Source organism: Astatotilapia calliptera, chromosome 6 (genome assembly GCF_900246225.1).
Source record: "Astatotilapia calliptera chromosome 6, fAstCal1.2, whole genome shotgun sequence".
NCBI lineage: Eukaryota > Metazoa > Chordata > Actinopteri > Cichliformes > Cichlidae > Astatotilapia > Astatotilapia calliptera.
In genome coordinates, this window is record NC_039307.1 from 125,731 (window position 1) to 148,971 (window position 23,241).

At 47.8% G+C, this 23,241-nt stretch overlaps 2 protein-coding genes across 3 annotated transcripts; both read right to left on the minus strand.

Moving 5' to 3' along the window:
* Positions 1 to 35: 35 nt before the first annotated feature.
* prokr1a (prokineticin receptor 1a) lies at positions 36 to 7,775 on the minus strand. Its single transcript, XM_026169512.1, has 2 exons — positions 6,810 to 7,775; positions 36 to 3,285 (listed from the first exon to the last, which is right to left on the minus strand). Exons 1-2 carry the CDS (start codon positions 7,220 to 7,222, stop codon positions 2,514 to 2,516), a joined length of 1,185 nt encoding a protein of 394 aa, XP_026025297.1. The 5' UTR covers positions 7,223 to 7,775; the 3' UTR covers positions 36 to 2,513.
* Positions 7,776 to 17,602: 9,827 nt separating this feature from the next.
* snrpb2 (small nuclear ribonucleoprotein polypeptide B2) lies at positions 17,603 to 22,908 on the minus strand. Of its 2 annotated transcripts, none has more exons than XM_026169500.1 (7): positions 22,798 to 22,908; positions 22,321 to 22,392; positions 20,293 to 20,465; positions 20,071 to 20,205; positions 18,948 to 18,983; positions 18,369 to 18,457; positions 17,603 to 17,954 (listed from the first exon to the last, which is right to left on the minus strand). In XM_026169500.1, exons 2-7 carry the CDS (start codon positions 22,382 to 22,384, stop codon positions 17,795 to 17,797), a joined length of 657 nt encoding a protein of 218 aa, XP_026025285.1. In that variant the 5' UTR covers positions 22,385 to 22,392; positions 22,798 to 22,908; the 3' UTR covers positions 17,603 to 17,794. The 2 variants fall into 2 exon arrangements, with proteins under 2 accessions (XP_026025285.1, XP_026025284.1); XM_026169499.1 differs by lacking the exon at positions 22,798 to 22,908 and adding an exon at positions 22,496 to 22,780.
* Between the last annotated feature and the right edge of the window lie 333 nt (positions 22,909 to 23,241).

Consider the following 23,241-nt stretch of genomic DNA (forward strand, 5'->3'; position numbering starts at 1 on the left):
CGTCTCCTTTCTTCCTTCTGTCACAGCTGCGACAGGAAGTCCATTTGATTGATTAGGAAGCTCAGCCCCTGATGTTTGGCTGACCCGGCAGAGCTGTGGAGTGTTTTGTGTTTTGCAGCCCGCTGGTCACCTGTGCAGGTGTCATCCTGGGGGGAGGGTCTCTAAAAGTTCTTTGCTAATCTGACTGAACAAAAATGTGTTTTTATGACAGTTTTTGGTTTCTTTTAACGATCGTAGTCTAACGCACAGAAAGCAAGTATTTGTTCAGCTGTGATGACGGCGGCTTACACTGAGCTTATACACAGGCACCAGTACTGATGCTGGGAGTCGGGCTGTGGGGAATGAGATGTCCAGTCTGAGCCGATGAATCCCGGCTTTGTCGTGGGCATGAAAGAAAATCATCGATGGAAACATTTGGTCATTGAGTGTATTCAGACTGACCTCAACACTGTTTGATGAGGACAGTTTGAGGGGAAAACATCAGGATATGACTTCAGACTCAGTTTAAGAGAAGCTCCTCGCTGTGTCGCTGAGCCTGAAACATCTCTGCTCTTTATAATATCTCACAAAGATAATCCGCATAAACACAAAATGCCGTTTTTACACGATGATTTAGTTTATTAGGGGAACAAAAGCTTTCCAAACCTCGCTGCCCTGTGATGTCGTCGCCTCTTAAAGCTAATAACTGGTTGTGTCATCATTGGCAGCAAGAACTGCAATCAGCTGTTTGTGATAACTGACATCGCCGAGTAAGACAAAGTCAGTGACATCATCAGCCTGAGAGGGTTACAGAGACATTTCTCAGGCTGTGGAGGTCACAGAAGAGCCCAGATTAACATCTGCAGACCTGCAGACTCACCTGGCTCAGATAAGGTCAGAGGTCAACAGTAAGAAAGAGGCGGGGCAAAGATGGGAGAGTCCAAGCAGAAACCACTGCTGACCAAGAAGATCACAAAGTCTCGTCGCACATCTGCCAACAAACATCTGGAGGATAATATTCTGAGGGCTGACGAGACAGAAGCTGAACTTTCTACGTTTCATCCAGAAACATCCCAGCAGCAGCAGCCAGGGTGGTGGTCGCGTGACGGTCTGGCTGCTCTGCAGGAACCAGCAGCTCCACCTCTGATTGGCTCAAAGTCTGGACTTAAACCAGGCCTGGCAGTGAAGCTGGACTTAGCTCCAGGTCGTTCATGATTTAAGAAGAGAGGCAGTTCGTTTTCACAGAGCTGTACCTGTTTGCTTCGTCCATTTCAGGCGCTTTTTATTTGCAACGCAATGAATATTAAAACACTTACAACCATGTGAGTGAACCCTAACATGGGCACACAATGCAAATCAGCAGGGAGGGACTGTAGCGAGTCATTGTTCTCTTCAGGTTCGCGTTCATCGTTGCTAAGCAGATTATACAACAGCAGCATTACAAATATGCAGATCAAACCTGTGAGACAGCGCTGCACACACACACCAGAGAAAGGTCAGAAACCCTGTGATGTGAGGAAGAACAGGCAGTATTGATTTCAGTATAAACTCCCTCGATGCTGCTACAGAGGACGCTGGCGGACTTTGAGTCTGTGCGTCTGAAGCTGCTGCGTGAACATAAATAAGAGACCGGCTTCACAGAGCTGTGTGCTGATCGGCACTAATGAGGGTGGAAACGATGGCGGAGGCTGAACTGATGGTCTAAATATCAAACCAGCCCACGCAGAGAGCGCACCGAGGTACAAACAGCCTCTGAAAGCTGCACGAACACCAGCACGCACCACTCCAGCTCTCACCTCTGCTCCTTCATTACAAGCTTAAAAATGCATCTTTATTTGACATGAATATGAGCGGAGAATCGTGCATGCGCACGCAGCCTGCTGCATTACCAACAGTTTTACTTTGAACAGCAGGAGCACGTCGGGGAGTCGGGCTGAAATCCACAGAAGAAGAAGAGGCAGGAGGAGATGTGGTGGACTCCTTCCAAACTGCTGGTGTGAGGGCAGAAGGAGGTCGCACCAAACTCTGATTATGTCACTTTAACTGAGGGCCCCGAACGCTGAGGGGTGGTCGACACGTCTTCCTGAAGCCTCACTTCAGCTTCGTAGCTGTTGCCACGGTGGCAGTCGGATGTGACCATATCTAGATAACTTTGCAGCTAATGCTAGTTAGCAACTTCCCACAATTACCCACACAGCAGCCATGTTATTGGTCACATGATGTCATTAAAACGCTCCTTAAAGCTCCAACATCACAAACATGGTGCAGACGTCCAGTTCAGGTGACGCTAGCAGCAACAGCCACCTGCCAGTCAGAGAGGCCACGCCCCTAATAATGCAATCCAGTTTAAACAGGTCTCTGGCCTCAGTGTTGTAAATAATAACAATAATAATATTTTCATCCACATAAGATACAAACAGCTGGAAACGACAAAAACGGGATCAGAAAGTCTCTCCATGGACGATGCAGCGTCGCTAACACTCGGCAGCAGCCACAGTTCTGCTGAGCAAACACGTCACAGCTCGCTCCTCACTTCAGCTCCGAGTCTCTGCGTGCAGCCGCTTTACCGGATGTTTTGTGCCTTCCATAGAAGAAGAAGTAGGTAAGTACCTCAGCCGGCCGCCCTCCACCTCCTCCGTCACCCGGAGGGAGGATGTCCGCGGCTCAGCTTCATCCAGCCACTTGGTGGCCACGAAGCTCACCAGCCTCAGAGGGAACTTGATGGACTTATTCAGCTGCTTCCTGCTGTTTCGGACGCTCACAAAGCAGAGGGTGTTGATGATCCCGTTGCTCATGGCGATGCACTCGATGACGTAGAAGGCCACCAGGGAGTTCTTGTCCGTGGAGATAAGGGTGGGGTAAAAGTCCCGCACCAGGGTGAAACCGTAATACGGCGCCCAGCACAGGATGTAGGCCACCAGGACCAGAATCAGCACCACCACGGTCCTCCTGCGCTTCTGCAGTCTCTTGCGGATCTGTACCGTCTGAAAACCTGGAACATTTTTAAACCACAGCTCTCTGGAGATGTGGGTGTAGCAGACGGCCATGACAGACACGGGGCCCACGAACTCCAGAGCGAAGACGAGGAGGAAGTAAGAGCGGTAGTAAACCTGGTGGTCCACGGGCCAGATCTGAGCGCAGAAGGTCTTATCGGGGCAACCGTCCACATGTGGGTACGTCGTCTCTGAGGCCATGTAGGCAGACGGGATGGAGATGAAGATGGGGACGAGCCAGATGGTCAGGATCACGCAGCACGCCGTCTGGTGCTTCATACGAGGCCTCAGCGGGTGCAGGATCGCCATGTACCTGCAGACACAGACGGGAAGCTGGCTCAGGTGGAGGAGGGCCGGCTTTTGCGCCCATCACACGGACTGCTTCTAAAACACGGAAACCTTTTGGTTTCTGAAGCTTTGATAATATAAATTTTTAGTTACCGTATTTTTCGGACCATAAGGCACATTAAGCGAAACAAAACAGATGAGTCAAACTACTCCACTCATTCTTCTTTCTTCCTCCACTTCTGTACCATCGATTCATTAATGCTGTATTCTATCACAGCAGCTCTGTTCCCATGTTGTTGCAGTATATTAATGACTAACCTCGTATTGTGGATGGATTACCTCAGCCGTTCTCCTGGCTGAAGTTTGGTCCGTTTACAGCATCCTGCCATGCGACTGCATTTGTCTCTAACCACATTAAATCGGTTCGAGGTCAGTACGCACAACCAGGATTCATACATGAGGCGCTCCGCATTATTAGACGCACTGTCGATTTTTGAGAAAATAAAGGATTTTAAGTGCACCTTATAATTTACCTTTGACCACCGGGGGAGAGAGCGTGCTGAAAGGCGTACCTTTGCTCATGTGTGCCACAGACATGTATGGTTTGTTGTTATTAATATCTCCTTCATACCTTAATGAATCACTATAAACGAATACAAACATCAGTGGGATGATGAAATCAACATAACAAACAGAATATAGTCAACGCTTCCTAAATCAGCTGAATCATAATCATCTGATTTTTTAATGTTGTGATTTTTAATGAATCACAGTCTAAAGGTCCGGCTGTGAGTATCAGTACATCATCAGTTACATAGCAGCGCTGCATTAATCTAACATTGGTCTTACTTTGACCCAGAAGGACTGGCAGCTGGACGATGAGCCTGTCTCAGTCCAAACTGCCGGGCCCTATCAGGTCCTCTCAGGTCCTCTCAGGTCCTCTCAGGCCCTCTCAGACCAAACTGCCGGGTCCTCTCGGGCCCTCTCAGGCCCTCTCAGACCAAACTGCCGGGCCCTCTCAGGTCCTCTCAGGCCCTCTCAGACCAAACTGCCAGGGCCCTCTCGGGCCCTCTCGGGCCCTCTCAGACCAAACTGCCGGGTCCTCTCGGGCCCTCTCAGGCCCTCTCAGACCAAACTGCCGGGCCCTATCAGGTCCTCTCAGGCCCTCTCAGACCAAACTGCCGGGTCCTCTCGGGCCCTCTCAGGCCCTCTCAGACCAAACTGCCGGGCCCTCTCAGGGCCTCTCAGGCCCCCTCAGGCCCTCTCAGGTCCTCTCAGGCCAAACTGCCGGGTCCTCTCGGGCCCTCTCAGGCCCTCTCAGACCAAACTGCCGGGTCCTCTCAGGTCCTCTCGGGCCCTCTCAGGCCCCCTCAGGCCCTCTCAGGGCCTCTGCCTCTCGGCCTCTCGCCCTCTCGGGCCCTCTCGGGCCCTCTCAGGTCCTCTCAGGCTCTCTAGGCCTCTCAGGGCCTCTCAGGCCTCTCTCTCGAGACCAAACTGCCGGGTCCTCTCAGGTCCTCTCGGGCCCTCTCAGGCCCCCTCAGGCCCTCTCAGGGCCTCTTGGGCCCTCTCGGGCCCTCTCGGGCCCTCTCAGGTCCTCTCAGGCCCTCTCAGACCAAACTGCCAGGGCCCTCTCGGCCCTCTCGGGCTCTCTCAGGCCCTATCAGGGCCTCTGATTTGGCTTTTTATCCTGTTCCCTTTGGAGGTTTTGCTCTTTTACAAAGTAAGACTGTTTTTGTGGTGGTTACGTACTGACGGCACCGTCTGGACACGGGACGTTTCAACCTGTGACTGTGAGGACACGTCAGAGATCTTTCTGCTGTTTTTCAGTGCTGTCATCGTCTTGTCTGTTATGAAGGCGGAGCTCCTTTTCCGCCTCTAAAATCTGTGGACACATTTCTTTCCTGGTATTTCTGCCTGAATGGATCGGATTGGTTGAATGGAGCTTTAGTTTTTCAGGATGTCCCCTCTCGGGGGTTCTGGTGTTTCTGTTGATGTAAGACTGTGTTTGCAGTTTCAGAGGAGCTGAGCTTTGATGTAAGCGAAGCAGCAGTCGTGTTCGTTGGATTTAATGGATTGTGTTGTTATCAGCTGCAGAAGTGTTTGTACCCTGAGTCGGTCTGACACGCTGCCAGATGTTTGGATGTGTTCGCTCTCAGGATAACGAGGAAAGTGGAACCACTTTGTTGTCCCCAGATACACAGAAGCTCTCTGGAAACACTAACAGCCGTCAGCCAGGCGTGATGAAGGACGCGTGGAGGACCGCCGGAGCGCGAGCTGCCCGGTTTCACTCAGAAACACGGGAGCTGCTTTTGTTGAAGCAGAATGTAAACCCCGTCTGTCAGCTGGTCCGCTCTGGAATGTGCTTGATGTGGAGCCACCGTCAGGACCCTGCACATCATCAGCGGCCTCGCTGCTGCCGCCACACGCTTCGACTCACACGCTTCGAGTGCTTATCTGGTTTCTTAGCGTGACTCAAACATCATTCATACTTTGGCTCAAGCACACCTGAGGTCACGTGACAGGAAGCATTAATGGAGAAAACCTCTGAAGATTGATCTGAGAGTACAAGGATCCCACCCCGGGGCGGGCTGATGGTCGTTTAAAAGAAGCAGCATTCCCACAGGGGTGTCAAAGTAAGGCCCAGGGCCCAGAATCGGACCGGCAAAACTCAAATATGGCCCAACTGGTCAGCTTAAGAAGATGTGGCAGTTTTTACAGATACTAATGAGTTCTCAGTAAATCAACAAAACCTTCATGTTTAATATTTAATGTGCAATGAGCTCCACTTAAGATCACAGTGGACTTCAGTAAACTTTACAGTAACTGTGCAGTAATTGAATTTGCAGCACTGTTACTGTAAATAAATGACAGGATATGACTGCATTTATACTACTGTAACATTGTATTGATTCTATATTTTTCCTGTAAATTTCCTCAGTATTACTGTAATGTTTGCCAGTCATGTTTTACAGTGTAGCCTCTCCTCTGACGTCTGATTGGATGAAGCATGATGCTCATGTTGGAGGTTTTGATCCCGTCAGAAGGACTCCAGACGCTCTGATCTTCATCAGCGAGTGATGTCGTACTGACCTCGTCCATCTTTCAGGCACAAAGTGAATATTTAAGATTTAAATGGATCACCTGTAAGGACGTCCATCCTGGTAGGATCCTGATGGTTGTTTCAGAGGACCAAACCATGAACATCAGCAATAATTACCAATCATTTCAAAGAGGAGTGGACTTTTCTGTTCCATACTTCTATTCTGTAATAAAACATCCTGGCCTTTACGGAGCCTCTCACTACCTTTTTAGCTCCTCCTACTCTCAGACCTCCCTCTGGGTAAGTCAGTTTTCCTCTGGTTGGGCAGCTTCTGGAAGCCCACTGAGGGGCAGCTCTAAGTGCTGACGCTGTGGCAGAGATTCAGCAATATTATAAACCGAACGTCCGTTACCCAGGATGTTCTCACACGGAACATTTACACGCCAAACCAACCGAAGCACAAACAGAGGCTCTGTGTTGTCTGCTTGTGTTCCCGGAGGTGAACTCACCTGTCCACGGCGATGGCCAGGAGAGCGTTTGTGGACACGTAGAGCGAGACGGTGCGCAGGTAGTTGGTGGAGGCACAGAGCAGCAGGCCGTGCTCCCACGACAGCTGCTTCACCACGTAGTAGTCTAGCAGGAAGGGACAGCAGATCGCTGCCACCAGCACGTCCGACACGGCTAGGTTGGCGATGAGCAGGTTGGTCAGGTTTCTGAGCTGCTTGTAGCGGGCGAGGCTGGTGATGAAGAGGCAGTTCCCCACGCCGCACACCAGCATGATGCCCACCAGCACCACGCCAATGACTATGGTGGCCACGAAGAAGGCCCGCCCCTGCGTGGTGTCCAGGATCTCGTCTGGGGAAATCCCGTAATCTGGGAAGACACCCACCAGCGCTGAGCTGCTGTTGGTCGAGGTGCACATTTTGGATCAGGTCAGCATGCTCGCACTGCTACGCCTGCAGGGACGGGACAACAAGGCAAGGGTTAACCTTTGAAATTTGGGAGGGGCCAAAGTTCACGTTTGAACCGATCAAAAACACCTTTCTATGACTGGTCGCTGTCGTGAAGCTCACCTCTGTTCTCAGGTCAGAGAAGCGAGGACCCTAACTAGAGGTTGTCATGGTTGCAGTAATAAAAAGGTTGACGGTTAGCGGTTGGCAGTGACTAAAAGTGGACCCACCAAAAGATGCAGTTCCTCTAACGGCCAGTTGAGGCTAATGCTAGTCCTCACAGACTCACAAACACAGAGCTTCTCACCGCAGGGGGCGCTCTCGAGTTCATCCAGACTGAACGGGGCAAACATTTTTGTCTTCTGTATATTTTTTAATAGGAGGGTTTGAGTCAGTGGCTATAGTTCAGAGGTAACATATTAACGATCTTTTGGAAACCACCATCGCGGCGACGCCCTGTCCTACATCATTAACCGACCAATCAGCACACACTAGCAGAACGCTGGGGTTTTGTGGACAGCGTGAGAAAATTTACACAGACTAAAATAAAATGTTTTTGTCTAGGAACAGCGCCCCCTGCTGCACATGCAGCTGAATTATAGCAGGTTCCTGTACAGTGATATTAACAGGAAGTGGTTTGGGAGCATAAATGCATATAACAGAGCGCCCCCTTCAGGCCAGCCTGTGTTTCTAAAGCCATTACTGCCATGACCGCTGATGGCTTCTTTCCCTGCGTGTTTGCTGCAGATGGAGCGTGTCGTTGGCCGCTCGGGGTGAGGCTGGATGTTTGGTGTGCAGCAGTCGTCAGATTCGCCTGCAGGCTGGGGAATGTTGCATCTCAGCTCTGAAAACTCGACGCAGGAGCTTCTCACCAACCTGCCTCCTGATTGTTCTTTGTGCTGCAAGGAGCTGCTGCTCACATCATCGTTAACCCTTTAGCGCAGCACGCCGTGTCCTGTGGGGACGAGTCTTTCCTGCCATTGTTGTTTTAAAATGTTTCACAGATTATTGATTCATATACTTTTAAACAGACTCGGGAGCTTACATCGCTGAGAAACAGACAGTTTAAAAAGCTTTCATGCAATATGTCATTATAAAAACACAACATTAAACTGCACTGCTTTAACGTCTGCTTAATGTTTTAGTGCTCATAATAATTTCAGTATATATATATTTTTTTAAACAGATTTAATGTTTATTTTTAATAATAATAATAATATAATATTAATATAATATAATAATATAATTATTATTATTAAAAATAATAACGAATAGACCCCTGTGGAACCATTTGCATGTCCCAAAACTTTAGTTATAAATGTATTCATGACTACGGTCGCTTGCCTGCTGTGATGGTTGGAGACGGTGGAGTCGAGCTGAAGATGTTCAGACGTTCGGTGAGCAGGATGGACCTGAGTCCATCAGAGGGACAGCTCAGAGTCAGAGAGGTGGAGGTGGTCTGAGCATGTGCAGAGGGGGTGTGGATATACTGGACAAAGGATGAACAGACATGGGTTGTATTTTAGACTAAATATACTTCATTGTAAGACCAGCTTGTGAGTCTAAGTCATTTAAGTGTTGATTTACGATGGTGAGCTGAGAAAAGGCAACACTGTTTAGAAAAAGACTAAAAGGTGACATTTTAACAAACTCGCTGGCTAAGTGCTGCTCCCTGCTGGTGACAATGTGAGTTGTATTTTCCAGATGGTAATTACAAAAAGTAGCTTTAATGTTTAGGATCTGACTGGAGCATGATGATTATATGTTAACATAATGATAATACCGAGAAATAATAATACAAAATATTTAAAAAGAGAAAAATTTATACGGAAAATTTTGTCTTAAAAATAAAGTGAATATATCAGCTGACACATGATCAATTTTTTCACGTTTCACATTTTGTTCACAAAAAAACATAATTTTAATAAAGCTGTGATACAAATGCAGTGAAGAAGAAATAAAGATAACAAATAAGTTCAGATCAATTCCTTGTTTTCCTGTCACTACTTGGTGCAGCACGATCAGATATTTCTGAGCATCTTTTAGCGACTGCTGCCTGTATAGCTGAGACCTCTCTGCCTCCACAGCAGATTAAAAATGAAGCATTAACCTTCCTCTGAGACTTTTGGCCCCTGATTTCAACCCCTGAACCTCATGTTAAGAAATCAAAGCTCAGCAGCAGAGACAGAAACACAGAAACACACAGAGTCTCTGATCCTACAGATTAAACACACTGACAGCGTGTAAAGCAGATTTTAAAGCATAAAAACAGAATCAGAATAAAGTTTCAGAGGGTAACCCCCCCCCCCCCCATGTGACCCGAGGCTGGGTGTGAGTCCTGTTAACAATAAATCAGCTGATCTGAGAGAAATAAATAAAAGATGTGGAAGGATTTCATACAGACCTGAAAATGCTTCTCTTCCTCGCTCCGCTCTGCTGAATGAAAAGAAACGAGCGCGAGCAGCAGGCGCGCTCCCGACGAACAGCGACCGACCTCCACCCCCCCCCCCCCCCCCCCACCGCCTCTGACAGGGGAAGCCTGTTTGCTGCGTGTTATTACCCAGGATATGACCGGAGGACGTGTGTGTGTGTGTGTGTGTGTGTGTGTGTGTGTGTGTGTGTGTGTGTGTGTGTGTGTGTGTGTGATTTCTAATGCAACAATTACCTGTGAACCAAACATTAAATTATGTGAGAAAAATAAAATACTTACACATTTCCCACAAGTCCACCAACTACTGAGCTCTCAAGCTGTCACGTGACTTTGGGACAGGCCTCCTGTTTGATCTTTTTATTCAAGATCTGTTCACATGTACTTAGCAAGTACATACACATGAAATGCAAACTATTTACATGGCAACGCACAGCAGGACGTCCCGTACAACGAGCAGGTTCGTCCTTTATTCCACCTTAAATGTCCCGTATACTGACCTGCAGTGCCACGTCCTGACCAACAGATGGCACTCTTACAAATAGCTTTCGTCCAGTCACAGCGACGCCTGTCACGCACAGCAGATGTGAGGTGTTACGTGACTCGTAGAAATAAGGCGCTGTTTGGTCTGCGCAGCGTAATAACCCGGCGAACTTTAGCTCCTGATCTATTTGCTGAGTTTTTGTTTCAAAGGAAACGCTCGCGTGATTTCTGTACTGCTGGCTGTGCATAGTGCTCGGGCACGTCAGACTGTGTGTGCTTGATAGCTAAAAAGTTGCAACCTACTCTGGGACGAACATTTTTACTTTGAGGGCATGAAGACAGTTCATGTGTCTGTGTGCAGGTGGACGGCCGTGTCCATGCTGTCCGCGACCATTGCTTTTGGGGTTTTCTGCAGATCAAAAGGAGGAAAAATGCGCCCACTCCGAGCCCGACCCCGGCAACTCCATTATCAGCAGCCTCTGAAAACAAGGCCGTGAGCCGACAGTCAGCTGTGAAAGCATCACGCAGCATTCATCCACTGCTCATAAACCCTCAGACGTCTCTGGTTTCTCTGCTTTGATGTTTCTGCGATGAAGCTGACGAGACCTGCAGGACCTCCGAGAGCAGCCTGGCAGCATCAGGCGCTTCCATAAACACACTGACGCACAGAAACACATCCATCATCCGTTTCCAGGGATTTTGCCGCGATGACGAAAACCAGACTGACTCCAGATCTGCTCCGAGGTCCACAAACTGCTGCTGGCTTTGTTTCTCAGCATCACGTCAGGCTGTAATCGCTCATACAGAGGCCCCAGCTAAACACCTGCACCACCAGAGCTTTTCACAGGAACCCGGACGACTGACTCCAGTGAATCCAAGATTTCAGTGTAAAACAAACACGCCCACCCACAGGAAACTCCCACCTGATGAGCTGCAGGGTCTCCGACTGACTGTTTCCTGTTTCATCCTCTGGTTTCCTGATATGATCTGCTGCTTTATCAACATCGATCATTAAAACTGAGTTTAACATGAGGCTCATCTGTGGCAGGACGATCTGTCGGTCCCGTCTGTGTCAGGCTGAGATTTCCTGTTTGGAGTTCATTTAACGGCACTTCTCCTCCTGTGAGTGCGGCCCACTTAGCTTCCTGCAGACCTGTGACTTTAGTTCACATAGTTCAGGTACTTCAGGGTCTTTCTCAGAGTGATGGCAAGGTGAACATGAGGTGGGGCCAGGTTTCACAATGAGCTCACCCGAAACTCTGGCTGATTGGGACCCACACCCAGTTTCACACCTCGGCTCATGTGATTAGAGGATCATCAGGGGGTCCTTTTGTCCCTCTGTGGGGGGAAACTCCCACTAGGTTTATATCTGGGACTCTCCACCATTTGACCTTAGAACTGAAGAAGCTTCTCGGATGAGAGGTGAAACGTCTTCAAGCAACTTAAAGAAGTCCAGACGCTTTTCTTTGCAAGCTCCTTTGACTGAACAAGAGGTGGTGTCAACATCAGCTTTACCTGCCCATCTACACATCTTATGAAGACTCTAGAGCGGCTCTTCCTCGACCTCCTCCGACCACAGGTACAACATGCCCAGGACCCACTACAGTTTGCATACAAGGCGGGTGTCGGAGTGGAGGATGCCATCCTGTACCTCCTACACAGAGCCCACTCACACCTGGATGGGGGAAAAGGCACGGTCAGGATCCTGTTTCTTGACTTTTCCAGTGCCTTTAATACCATCCGGCCCTGTATGCTTCAGGAAAAACTGAACAGGATGGAGGTGGACCCCTGCCTGGTGGCTTGGATCTCCGACTACCTCACCGACAGACCACAGTACGTCAGGCTGAAGGACATCACGTCTGACACAGTGGTCAGCAGCACAGGAGCACCACAGGGAACTGTGCTGTCCCCTCTTCTCTTCACCCTGTACACCTCTGACTTCTGCTACAACTCTGAATTATGCCACATTCAGAAGTTTGCAGACGACACAGCCATCATGGGGTGTATCTGGGATGATCAGGAAGAGGAGTACAGAAGTCTGGTGAGGAACTTTGTCGCATGGAGTCACACAAACCACCTGCAACTCAACACCTCAAAGACTAAGGAACTGGTTGTGGACTTCGGGAGGTCCAGAGAAGGTCCACTGCCGGTTCAGATAGAGGGGGAGGAGGTGGAGGTGGTCAACAAGTACAAGTACCTCGGGCTGTGGGTGGACAATAAACTGGACTGGTCATGCAACACAGAGCACCTGTATAAAAAAGCCCAAAGCCGACTGTACTTCCTCAGGAGGCTGAGGTCTTTTAACATCTGCAGGAAGCTGCTGAGGATGTTTTACCAGTCGGTGGTTGCTGGAGTACTTTTCTATGCTGTGGTGTGCTGGGGGAGCAGCACAGCAAAGGAGGACTCATCCAGGCAGGAGAAACTGATCAGGAGGGCTAGCTCTGTGGTCGGCATGAAGCTGGACACTCTGGTGACAGTGGCAGAGAAAAGGACATTAAAGAAACTGATGGACATTATGAACAATGCTGGGCATCCTCTGCACACGGCCATTAACAACCAGAAGAGTCTGTTCAGTGACAGGTTGCTTCTCCCAAAGACAAGAACTAACAGACTTAAAAACTCCTTTGTCCCACACGCCATCAGACTGTTTAACTCCTCTCTGGAGGGGAGAGGGAGGGGAAACAGGAGGACAAAGGAGGGAACAACTAAGCTGTAGTGCCTCTGCACCTCACTGTACAATACCTTTGTTAATAGTCAACGGTGCAATAGACCTCAATACTTGAAATGTGCAATTCACTTGTATTTTTATTTTTTATTCCTATTTATTCTATTTATCCCCTTCGTATATTTTATTTATATTGTCTCTGTATTTATATATATGTGTGTGTAATATTCTGTAACTCTGTAACTTCTGTCGGTGCTGTGCTTTTTTGGAAATCGAATTTCCCAGAGGAACCCACCCGAGGGATTAATAAAGTTCTATCTATCTATCTACACCCCAGCCTTCACCTGTGGCAGCGGCTCAAGCGTCTGATGTGGCTGTAGGAGCGATCGTGGCTCAAGAGTTGGGACTTCGCCTTGTAATCGGAAGGTTGCCGGTTCGATCCCCGGCTTTGACAGTCTCGGTCGTTGTGTCCTTGGACAAGACACTTCACCCGTTGCCTACTGGTGGTGGTCAGAGGTGGCGCCACTCTGTCAGTATGGGCTGAAATGGTGGTCATAAACATTTTGTACTATCAGGATTTGTATGCGTTAAAAAATTTGTGTGTGGCCAAAAAACTACATGAGAAACTCTGCACTCCAGTTTTAAGTTACAAGTACGAATTTTGACCCTATTTTTCTTCCTTTCATCTGATTGGTCAATGTCATGTCAATCACAAATTTAACTATCCAATCAGAGAACAGATGGGTTTGGCTGTCGGAGGGGCGCTTTTTTGAACTCCTTGAAGGGTTTGAAGCTGGAGGATCTCTATATAAATATCCGATAGCAGCTAGGTCCCCTAACTTTCAGCAGCTGTTGAAAGGATAAAGTTGTGCTATATCAGTGGTTAGAAATACATTATTACTTTAGGATTAGTTTAACACAAAGTCAGGGCTGACCCGGGACCATTGCTGTGAGTCACAGTGCGCAGCATAAAGGTCCTTTCACATCACAGCAGGATGTGCTGCTAATGCTAACTGCTAACTAAAAGCCAAGGATCCAGAATTTGTTGCTGGCTGCTGGGCTCTGTGTGCAGCAGCTCTACCTGCACTAGATGCACCTGTCGTTTCTATCTCTGACTTTATGTCCTCTACAAGAGTTTCTGTTTTTTTTGCTGTTTCTTCAAATGTTGAATAAAAACATGTATGCTAATTCATAACGAAGAAAGCTTTGTGATGAAGACTGTCATTTCCAAAACACTGCCCGCCCCCCCGCGGTCCGCAGCGCTGTTGAAAAGGCTGTGGAAGTCCCTGTATTAAACACGTAGACCTGTGACACAAAAATCACCAAACTCGGACGACCACAGACTGTTTTCCTTCGTGGTGATGAAGGAAAACGCTGGGTTGGCATGTAAAAGGGCATTTATTCCCTTCAAAGACCTGCAGTTCAAAAAAAGCGCCCCTCGACAGCCAAACCCATCTGTTCTCTGATTGGATTGTTACATTTGTGATTGACATGACATTGACCAATCAGATGAAAGGAAGAAAAATAGGGTCAAAAATCCGTACTTGTAACTTGAAACTTGAGTTTCTCACAGATTTTTTGGCCACACACAAATTCTTTTTACACATACAAAACTGATTTACAAGTACAAAATATTTATGACCACAATTTGAGCCCATATGTCAGTGCGCCTCAGGGTGGCTGTGGCTACAATGCAGCTGCCATCACCAGTGTGTGAATGTGTGTGTGACTGAATGTGTAAAGTGCTTTGGGGTCCTTAGGGACTAAGTAAGGCGCTATACAAATACAGACCATTTGCCACTTGGTTTCTGCAGACAACATTAAAGTGTCACCTGCTTCCCGACTGACCATCACGTTCCTTTCTGATGGAGTTGTGCGCATGTTTACATTTGTGCAGACAGAAATCAAAATTACACAACGACACAATTACAGGTTTGTCTGTCCTTAATCTGAAATATGCACATGTATACATATATGAGCCTCTGAGTGTGTATAACACTTTCACATGATGATGATGATGATTTAGAACTTCTATGATATTTTGGCGTCTGCAAAATGCACAGACTGTAAGATAAGATCCTGTTTCCAGGATTCTTAATGGACGATTATCCTGTGACTTGTCATTTGCCAATGAGCATCCGGTTTCACAGTTAGACCCGCCCCTCCTCGTCCAAGCTCCATTTTTGCAACCAGCACAGCAACGGCGGGCACGTTTACCTCGAGGCTTCAAATCTGGATTCATTAAAAAAAAAGAGACGTCAAGGCAGCTACGTCCATCTTTGTCTCCGTCTCCACCACCAGGGGGCAGACACAAGTACAGCCCGGGCCCAGTTTAATTGTGGCTGATATCCCATCAACAGCACATGCTGCTGATGTTTTTACAGCGAGTGCTTCTTTACACCCATCTGATGGCTTCGGTTCATTTTGGGCACTCACATTACTTCAAACGCAGGCACAGTGTGTACTTTGAAACATTTATTGTTTGTGTTTTAAAAAGCAGAGGCCTCGCACACTCTCCTGCCTTCTCTGCTGGTTATTTATTAATGTGACTGTCATATTTATCAGCGTACAGTGAATAAAGATCATTTGCATGCGTTTTCCATCCAGGATGAAAGATTTCCTCGTGCGTGTCTCAGCGTGGCTGCTCTCCGGTCGCTTCTGTTGATGCACTCAAACATTTTGATTCATTTTCCTGCAGCTGCCAAAGAGGCAGATAAATTGAAGCAGCGGGGGGGTGGAAACTCTCCACAGGCGGAGGAATGAACTCTGAATGAAACATAAAACCTGAGGTGGCCTTCCATCTTCTGGTCGAGGGTGTGATTCAGTCGGAGGTTTAACGCTCGGCCTCACTGGAGTGTTTATGTCTGTTTTAAGCTCCTAAAGTCACAAAAACCTGAAAACTTTTTAATCTAAACTTAAGACCCACAAGCTTCTTCCTCCAAATGTCAGCTGCATCTTCAGCTCTTCACATCGATGTGTCAGATATGGACGAAGCTTCGGGGCCTGAAAAGTCAACCTGCACCTTTTATGCTGGCCACCAGAGGGCAGTAACGTGGTTGCAAAGCCTATTTGCTGTTTCCTGATGAGTTTTTGAGCTCAGTCTTTAGTTTTGGCTCAAATTTAAATCTATGATGATTCTTAGTCAGAAATGTTCTCCGGCCTGTGCTCATTGGTTCAGACCTTCAGGCGTCACACCGGCTTCCTAAACACAGAGGCGACCACGGCAAAAATGCTCGCTGTTGCCAAAACTGACATCACAGCTGCACAGGTACATCTCACCCAGTCTAAGCCACAGCTGTACCGCCGTGTCAGGCACTCAGAGGGAGGAGCTTAAACAGAGGAAGTTGGCAGAACGATGTCCCGACGGCTGCACGACTTCCTGTGACGAGCACTCGTTCTCTGCTCACCTGTTTTCACAGGTTAGAGCACCAGAGCAGCATGACATCACATTTGTCTTCCCTCCCCCGCTAACCTGTTGCGTCAGAGGCTTTTACAGCGTCTGCAGTTCCTCTGATGGCCACTTGAGGCTCCAAACTTGAGTCAGTCCACTTGTGATGATGTTTCAGTTCCAGGCGTCGAGGTTTCACTTTTACAAGCCAGTGTGTGACTATTTGGTCAAGGTTGCTACCTCCATCTTTTATATACAGGCTGTGCTTCCTACAGGCCCTCATACAAACGCTCCACGTGTCGCTGTTCTTCAGACGGCCTGCACCGTGAGACCAAACAATAAAATACCAAGTCGATCCCACCCCGTCACGGCTGACTTACAGCTCCACAATCCCATAAACCCCTGCAGGCATCTCTGAGGAAATTAACAGCCGACATCACAGAAAGCACTGATGTGCCGATGGCGATCAATAACCCTTCTCTGTTTAGCGACACGACAGACAGGTGGAGGCAGGAAAACGACTGGAAAAGAATCTACAACAACGCCGCACATGTTTAAATCACTTTTAATAAAAAAATCACAACGTTGACAGAAACAAGAGGAAGAAGTTCTACTTTAAAACCCAGAAGAATCCTGTTCTGCTCATCTTAAGGGGTCGGGTCTCGTCAGCTTCGTCGCAGAAACAGGTTATCCTAAGGTAAAGCTTTGAACAGCAGCTGGCAAGGCCCGATGACCATATAAGGACAAGAGCTCTGTGACATCATACAGACCCAAGCGTAGAAAAAAACCCTGTAGTTTGAGCCAATCCTCCGTTCTGACACCTGTGCAGTTATAACGCATCTGCACGTTTAACCAGCCGGCGGATGGTGACACAGGTGGCTGAAGCGTCACCTGACCTGAGCGTGTTTGTACTGTTGGAGCCTTTGGAATGACATCATCTGACCAATAATACGGCTGCTGTGAGGTTACTGTACTAACAGAGGCGGAGCTTCACGTTTGGTGAAACTCTTGGATTTTAATTGGATGTTGTTGATGATCAACTACAACTCGGCTACGACAGAAATAAAACCCGAGGCTTTGCTTTAACAAGGTTTTCATATCCTGAAGACCCGAGACGAGCCGCCGGCGCCGCCGGCGTGAGCCAACCTGTCGGCATGACGACACGAAGCTTTGATCAATAATGTAAAAGCAGCCTGAGGTGAAACGCGGCGAAAACACACAGGCTTGAGTCGTCTCAGCGCTCACGTCTAAAACCACACAGGCTCAAACGCCGACTGGCAACCACGGCAACTGCCGGTCGCTAAGGAGAAGAGTGCTCTCTAAACCCTTGTCAGATGACACCGTGACCTCTGAGACCTGAGGGGGTCAGAGTAAAAATGTGAGGCACGTTTATGAAAAATGATTTTATTTTACAAAATCAGAAGCAGCTCCGTGGCGTTCCTCTTAGAAAATATACTTAAAAAAACAAAAACAAACAGACGCCATTAGGCTCCGCACACCGCCAGACGACAGAAATCCCCCAAACCGCCAGCCCCGCCCCCCCTCAGTCTCTGTGTCCCGTCTCTGATTGGACGAGGCGACTACTTCTTGGCGTAGGTGATCTTCATGGCGCAGGTTGCCGTGATCCGGAAGCCCTGCAGCGCGTCCTTGGCCACGCCCGCCTGAGTGTCGCTTTCAAACTCCACGAAGGCGATGTCGTGTTTCCCGGGCACGAGTCGCACTTCTTTGAAACCCGGAAACCTGCAGGCGAAAAACAAACGTTCAAACATCAGGAGGCTGAGCACGTTCAGATCTCTGACGTATGGAAACTCTGCTGGATGTGACCACAAACGTTTGAAATATGGACTTAATAAATACAATGTTACAACTTTAAACCTTTGATGTTTTCAGCTGAGCATAAATGATCAGATTTGTAAATCACTGCATTTAGCTTTTGTTCACATTTGTTTGAAGTCTTAAATCAGGCAGCTTGGCAGCCTCGTGGATGGAGCTGTGTGGGTGGAGCAGCAGGTGTGTGTGTGGAGCAGCAGGTGTGTGGGTGGAGCAGCAGGTGTGTGGGTGGAGCAGCAGGTGTGTGGGTGGAGCAGCAGGTGTGTGGGTGGAGCAGCAGGTGTGTGTGTGTGGCAGGACCACAGTGAGCTGTGCAGCACTCACTGGTTGAAGAGCATGGACAGCATCATCTCGTTGGTCTCCTCGGGGAGGTTATTGAGGAACAGGATGTAGTTCGGAGGGTTGTCTGGAACCTGCGAAGAGAACGAGAGCCGTATCAGCGCCTGGTCGCAGCACGCCGTTAACAGCGAGTCACTCATAACTCTGACGTATCCCACGGGTGAGCCAGAGACGGGAAACAGGAGGAGACCCGGGCCAGCGTGGGATTTATGTTCACTGCTTTCACTTTTCTATAAATTTTAACAGAAATTTTTAATTTTCTAAAAGTTATCGAGTTATTTTCCTGCTGTTAAAGCAGCAGCCGTTAGATTGCAACACACTGCTGTGGCCAGCAGGTGGCGTCGATCCACTGTTTGCAGCCACGTTAAAACAATGACAACAGAACGCAGGCTGTAGGCGGTGGGGATCAAACCACCGACGGCCCACAGCCTCCCACTGAGCCACGGCAAACCCAGAGGGCGCCATCACTCAACTTTGTTTCCTTATCAGGAAAAGGAGGTTTTTTCCGGCTCCTGTGGAATAACAGGACAGGCAAAGGCATGACAACGCTCAGGTAAAACTTACCTGCACCGCAGGTGTGAGCGCAGGAGGGGCCAATCCCTGCAAACAAGAAAGAAGACAGAGGCGTTAAACACGTTCAAAGGTTTCATCTCCAGAGGAATGGCGAACAGAGCAGAGTCAGAAATGAATACAGCGCCGGGAAAACCGGGAACAGCGAGAGGAGAAGTGAGCGCCGAGTGGTTCACAGACTTAGTTAAATGACAGAATAAAGGAGCAGAGCGCACCAGCCATCCTGGTTTAAGGCTCATTTACGTCCGCCGCCCGGCCCCGCTGCTGCCATTTCCTGTCGGAAACCCTGTTAGAGCGGCTGATGAAGAGGAGTCTGGCTGCTCCCACCTGCAGCGGCTGCCGATTTAGCCTGAAATGAGGCGGCTGATTTATATTCACAGTCCAATAAAGACGACTACGAAGCAGCAGCTGGAGCGCTGCGACGGTCTCACGTAAAGACACGAAGTGCAGCTTCAACATCATCGCAGATGCTGGGAGACAGCTGCAGGAGCGCGAGCACGCATCCACTACAGCCCGGCCCCCCGCGACCAGCCCGGCCCCCCGCGACCAGCCCGGCCCCCCGCGACCAGCCCGGCCCAAACGAGCACTAATTTATTTACAAATACATTCACATGTGATCATACCCGGTATTACATGAAGGGTTTCTGTACACAGGCCCCGCCCACACACCCTCCTTCATGGTCCTCTCATTGTGGGAGGGCGACGCCATGTCTAACCATAAACAGCTACCCGTTAACGTTGGCCGGGTTGCCACATAACGATGACTAAAACGTTAAACGCACTTTTTCAAAATCTTTAAAAAAAATAAATCAATCTTTGAAAAACAGAAAAACGTCAAACGTAAAAAGAAACGGCGCCCCCGGCGGTAAAGGAGGGAACCGTCGCTCTGATCCACCAGACGAGAGATTTCTGCCATCGCTGGAAATGTCTTCCAACACAAACCGACTGACCAATCACAGCAGCCGTGGGCGAACAGCTCACTTGGGCTGTCAGGGGAAATCGCTGTTTTTGTGAATGGAGTCTGGTGAACAGTAACTTCCTGTCTCACAGCAGGAACGAGGTGAAATGTACAGGTTTGATGAAGCAGTGAGGGGAGACATTTTATTGGCTCGCTCACCGCCGCCGGTTTCTTTGTGGCGTTAGCCGCCAGCTCCTGAGCCTTCTTCTTCTCCTTCTTCTTCTTCTCCTTGTCGCCATATGATCCTTTGACCTTGGCGATGACCTCAGAGTCGGTCTTGGCGTACTGTATCCTCTGGAAAAAAACAAAAGGGTTAAAGGCGCAGCTGCTCAGAGGGAGGAAGTCAGCGATGACCACGACGAAGGTGGCATTCCAGCCTACCATGGGCTTGTTGTAGAAGGGGAAGCCCTGCAGCTGCCTCAGGGCATTGGTGGCGGCGGCGAGCTCTTTGAAGATGACGAAGGCCTGTCCCCTCATCTTCATCGTCTTCATGGCCACGATGTCGATGACCTGCCCGAACTGGGAGAAGAGTGCGTAGAGCGAGCGCTTCAGCTCTGCGGGAGGAAGATGAGACGAGTTCAAACACCCTCACAAACATCTCGACGTTCATCCCGGAGTCTTTTTATTTTTTTTATTATAAGGAGGGTCAAAGGTCACAGGCAGCTGGTACTCCATCCTTGGTGATTATCAGTTAATTAAACTTTAAAGTCTTAAAGAAATGATTCATGGATGAAGCTTCAAGAGAAGAATCAGTTCGAGCTGCATTCACATCAGAAATAACTCAGAGGAAGATTATTACTGCGAAATCTAAACGTTTGTATCAGTAAAACTTTAACTGTGGAACATTTGTTTGATTTATTTATCTTAAAAATGACTGAACTGAGAAAGTAGGGCTCGGAGTCTGGAGCCACATCTGAGCAAGAACTTTATAAAGTTTACATGATTCCAACGTGTTGCTAATCAGAAGATTTCATTCTTAATTATCAGTACGGCCACTTCTGAACCAAATAAAAAAGAAATAAGAAGAAAACTGAAAAATGAGGAATTCATTTGACAGTTTTTGTCAAAACCTTTATGATTAAAACATGTTTTGGAACAAAGTTCAGAGTGAAGCCTGCAGAAAAAAAGGCTCCTCGTTTCCTGCAAGAAATTCAGCAGTACATACATAATGTTTGTTTTTGTTATTCCTGCGATTGTTCTATTTCTCTGCACTCAAATAGCGTGCACACACACACACACACACACACACACACACACACACACACACACACACACACACACACACACACACGTTTACTGAACTGTAGTATGGATGTGTTGAGATGCGTTTACGGTCATTTTATGTGATGTGGACTTTTCTCTCTGAATGCCACAGAGACGATGACTTATCCCGACCCCGGCACTACAAAGCTACTACTAAGGTATTCTCCCTGATTTCCCCTGATGGGGACGCTGCTGGCAGCATCTGACCAATCACAGTTACTGATAAGTGTACTGGCAGCAGATAAGATGGCATTTCAATGAAAGGTGAAACTACACATAATAAAGACTGAAAGTAGAAAAGAGTGATGATATTGTTAAAGTTTAATAAATAGAAAGAAGGACTTTGAGGCAGTCTAAAAGAATCAAGGGTTAGCTGTAAAGATGTGATTATAAAGGCAAAGTGGGCCGTAGCTACTCTGTCCTGTCTAACAACATCCACTGTTTTAAAAAGGCCCAAAACATCATAACAGACACCTCACATCCTGGCCACTCCCTGTTCGAACTGTTGCCCTCAGGCAGACGGTACAGGGCAATCAGCGCAAGGACTAATAGACTCAAACACAGCTGTTATCCAACTGCAATAACACATCTGAATACTACAAAAAAATGTCCATCACGCCACTCTTGTGTTAATCTATGCACGGTCTGAAGCATGTGTGTGGGAATGTATGTGAATGTTTTACTGTTACGTCTTATCAGTATTTTAAGTATTCTATTTTATTTATTGAATTTTATTGTTTTATTTATATTTTGATATTGCTAGGGATGATGCAATGATCGGGGACCATTCTTAATTTCGTTGTTCTTGTGACAATGACAATAAAGTTTCTGATTCTGATTCTAAGCCCCTGAGGCAACTGTTGCTGAAACTGTTGGAAAGAAAGCCGGTAAAACGCCGACTGTGTGAGCTAACAGTTAAATCAATACCACAGCTCTCTCATTAAAACACGGAGCAGTCTGATGGATTATAATCAGTGTTTCATTAAGTTAATGCTTAGTTTTTATTCTTCCAGCCTTTGCGGTGTTTGATGTGTCTGATTGTTAAAATTAGATAATAATCAGCATTGTGATCGTCAGCACAGCAGTTTTAATGCCGATTCCAGCAGAAACTCGCTGCTGTTAGCCATGCAGAGGAACAGCACCCACCTTCCTTCTTGATTTTATCGTTGATGTTGTTGATGTAGATGGTGTGGTTCGGTCTGATGTCCATGGTGGAGTCTGAGGAGACAACAGGAGAGCAGCTTCAGCTTCTTCAGTGTTCAACTCCACCTTTAAACCTCGTTTACCCGTTTAATACTTGCTAATGTCTCGGTAAACTCACACAACCAGAGCAGCAACAAATCGTTTACGTTACACTTTAAAACTCGCTGTTTGAGGAGATCTGGCTAAATCAAAAGCTTCAGCTTGAATTCATTCAAAGCTTCCCAGAAACCTCTCTCACTCGGCTAATGTTAGCATGTGTTAGCTTAGCCCAGCTAGCCTTTAAACTAAATGTTTTTTTCTGGCGTCGCTTGAACGTCAAAAGTCGTCTCTACAGATTTAACCTCCGCCCAGCAGCTCCTCCGTTTAACCGCGGTCAGAGGAGCCTCGGATAAACGTTTTTAACATAAATATAGAGCTCACCTCCTCTGGGCTCACACCGCTCATGTAGTTTCCGGAAACACTTCGCTGTGGCGCCGGCTGAAGCTTTCACGACCTCTGCCCTCCGCCGCCACCAGCAGGCCAGGAGGAGAACTGCAGCTACCTGTGAGCTTATTACAACTCATTAAATCTAAACTAAAATCGGAATCAGAATACTTTATTAATCCCCAAGTAAATTATGTGGGTCACAGTTGCTCCAAGACAGTAACAGTAAATGTATTTAAATAATACAACATGTTACAGAGTTTACAAATTTAAGAAATAGCACTAATATGTGTTGTTCAGTGGTGTTTTTGGTAATCTCAGTCTCTCACTGAATGTGCTCCTGTGACTGGCCAACATGTCATGGAGTAGGTGGGAGGTGTTATCCAGCATTGTCTTTATCTTAAACAATCTCTGCCTCTCAGACACCACCCTAAGGGAGTC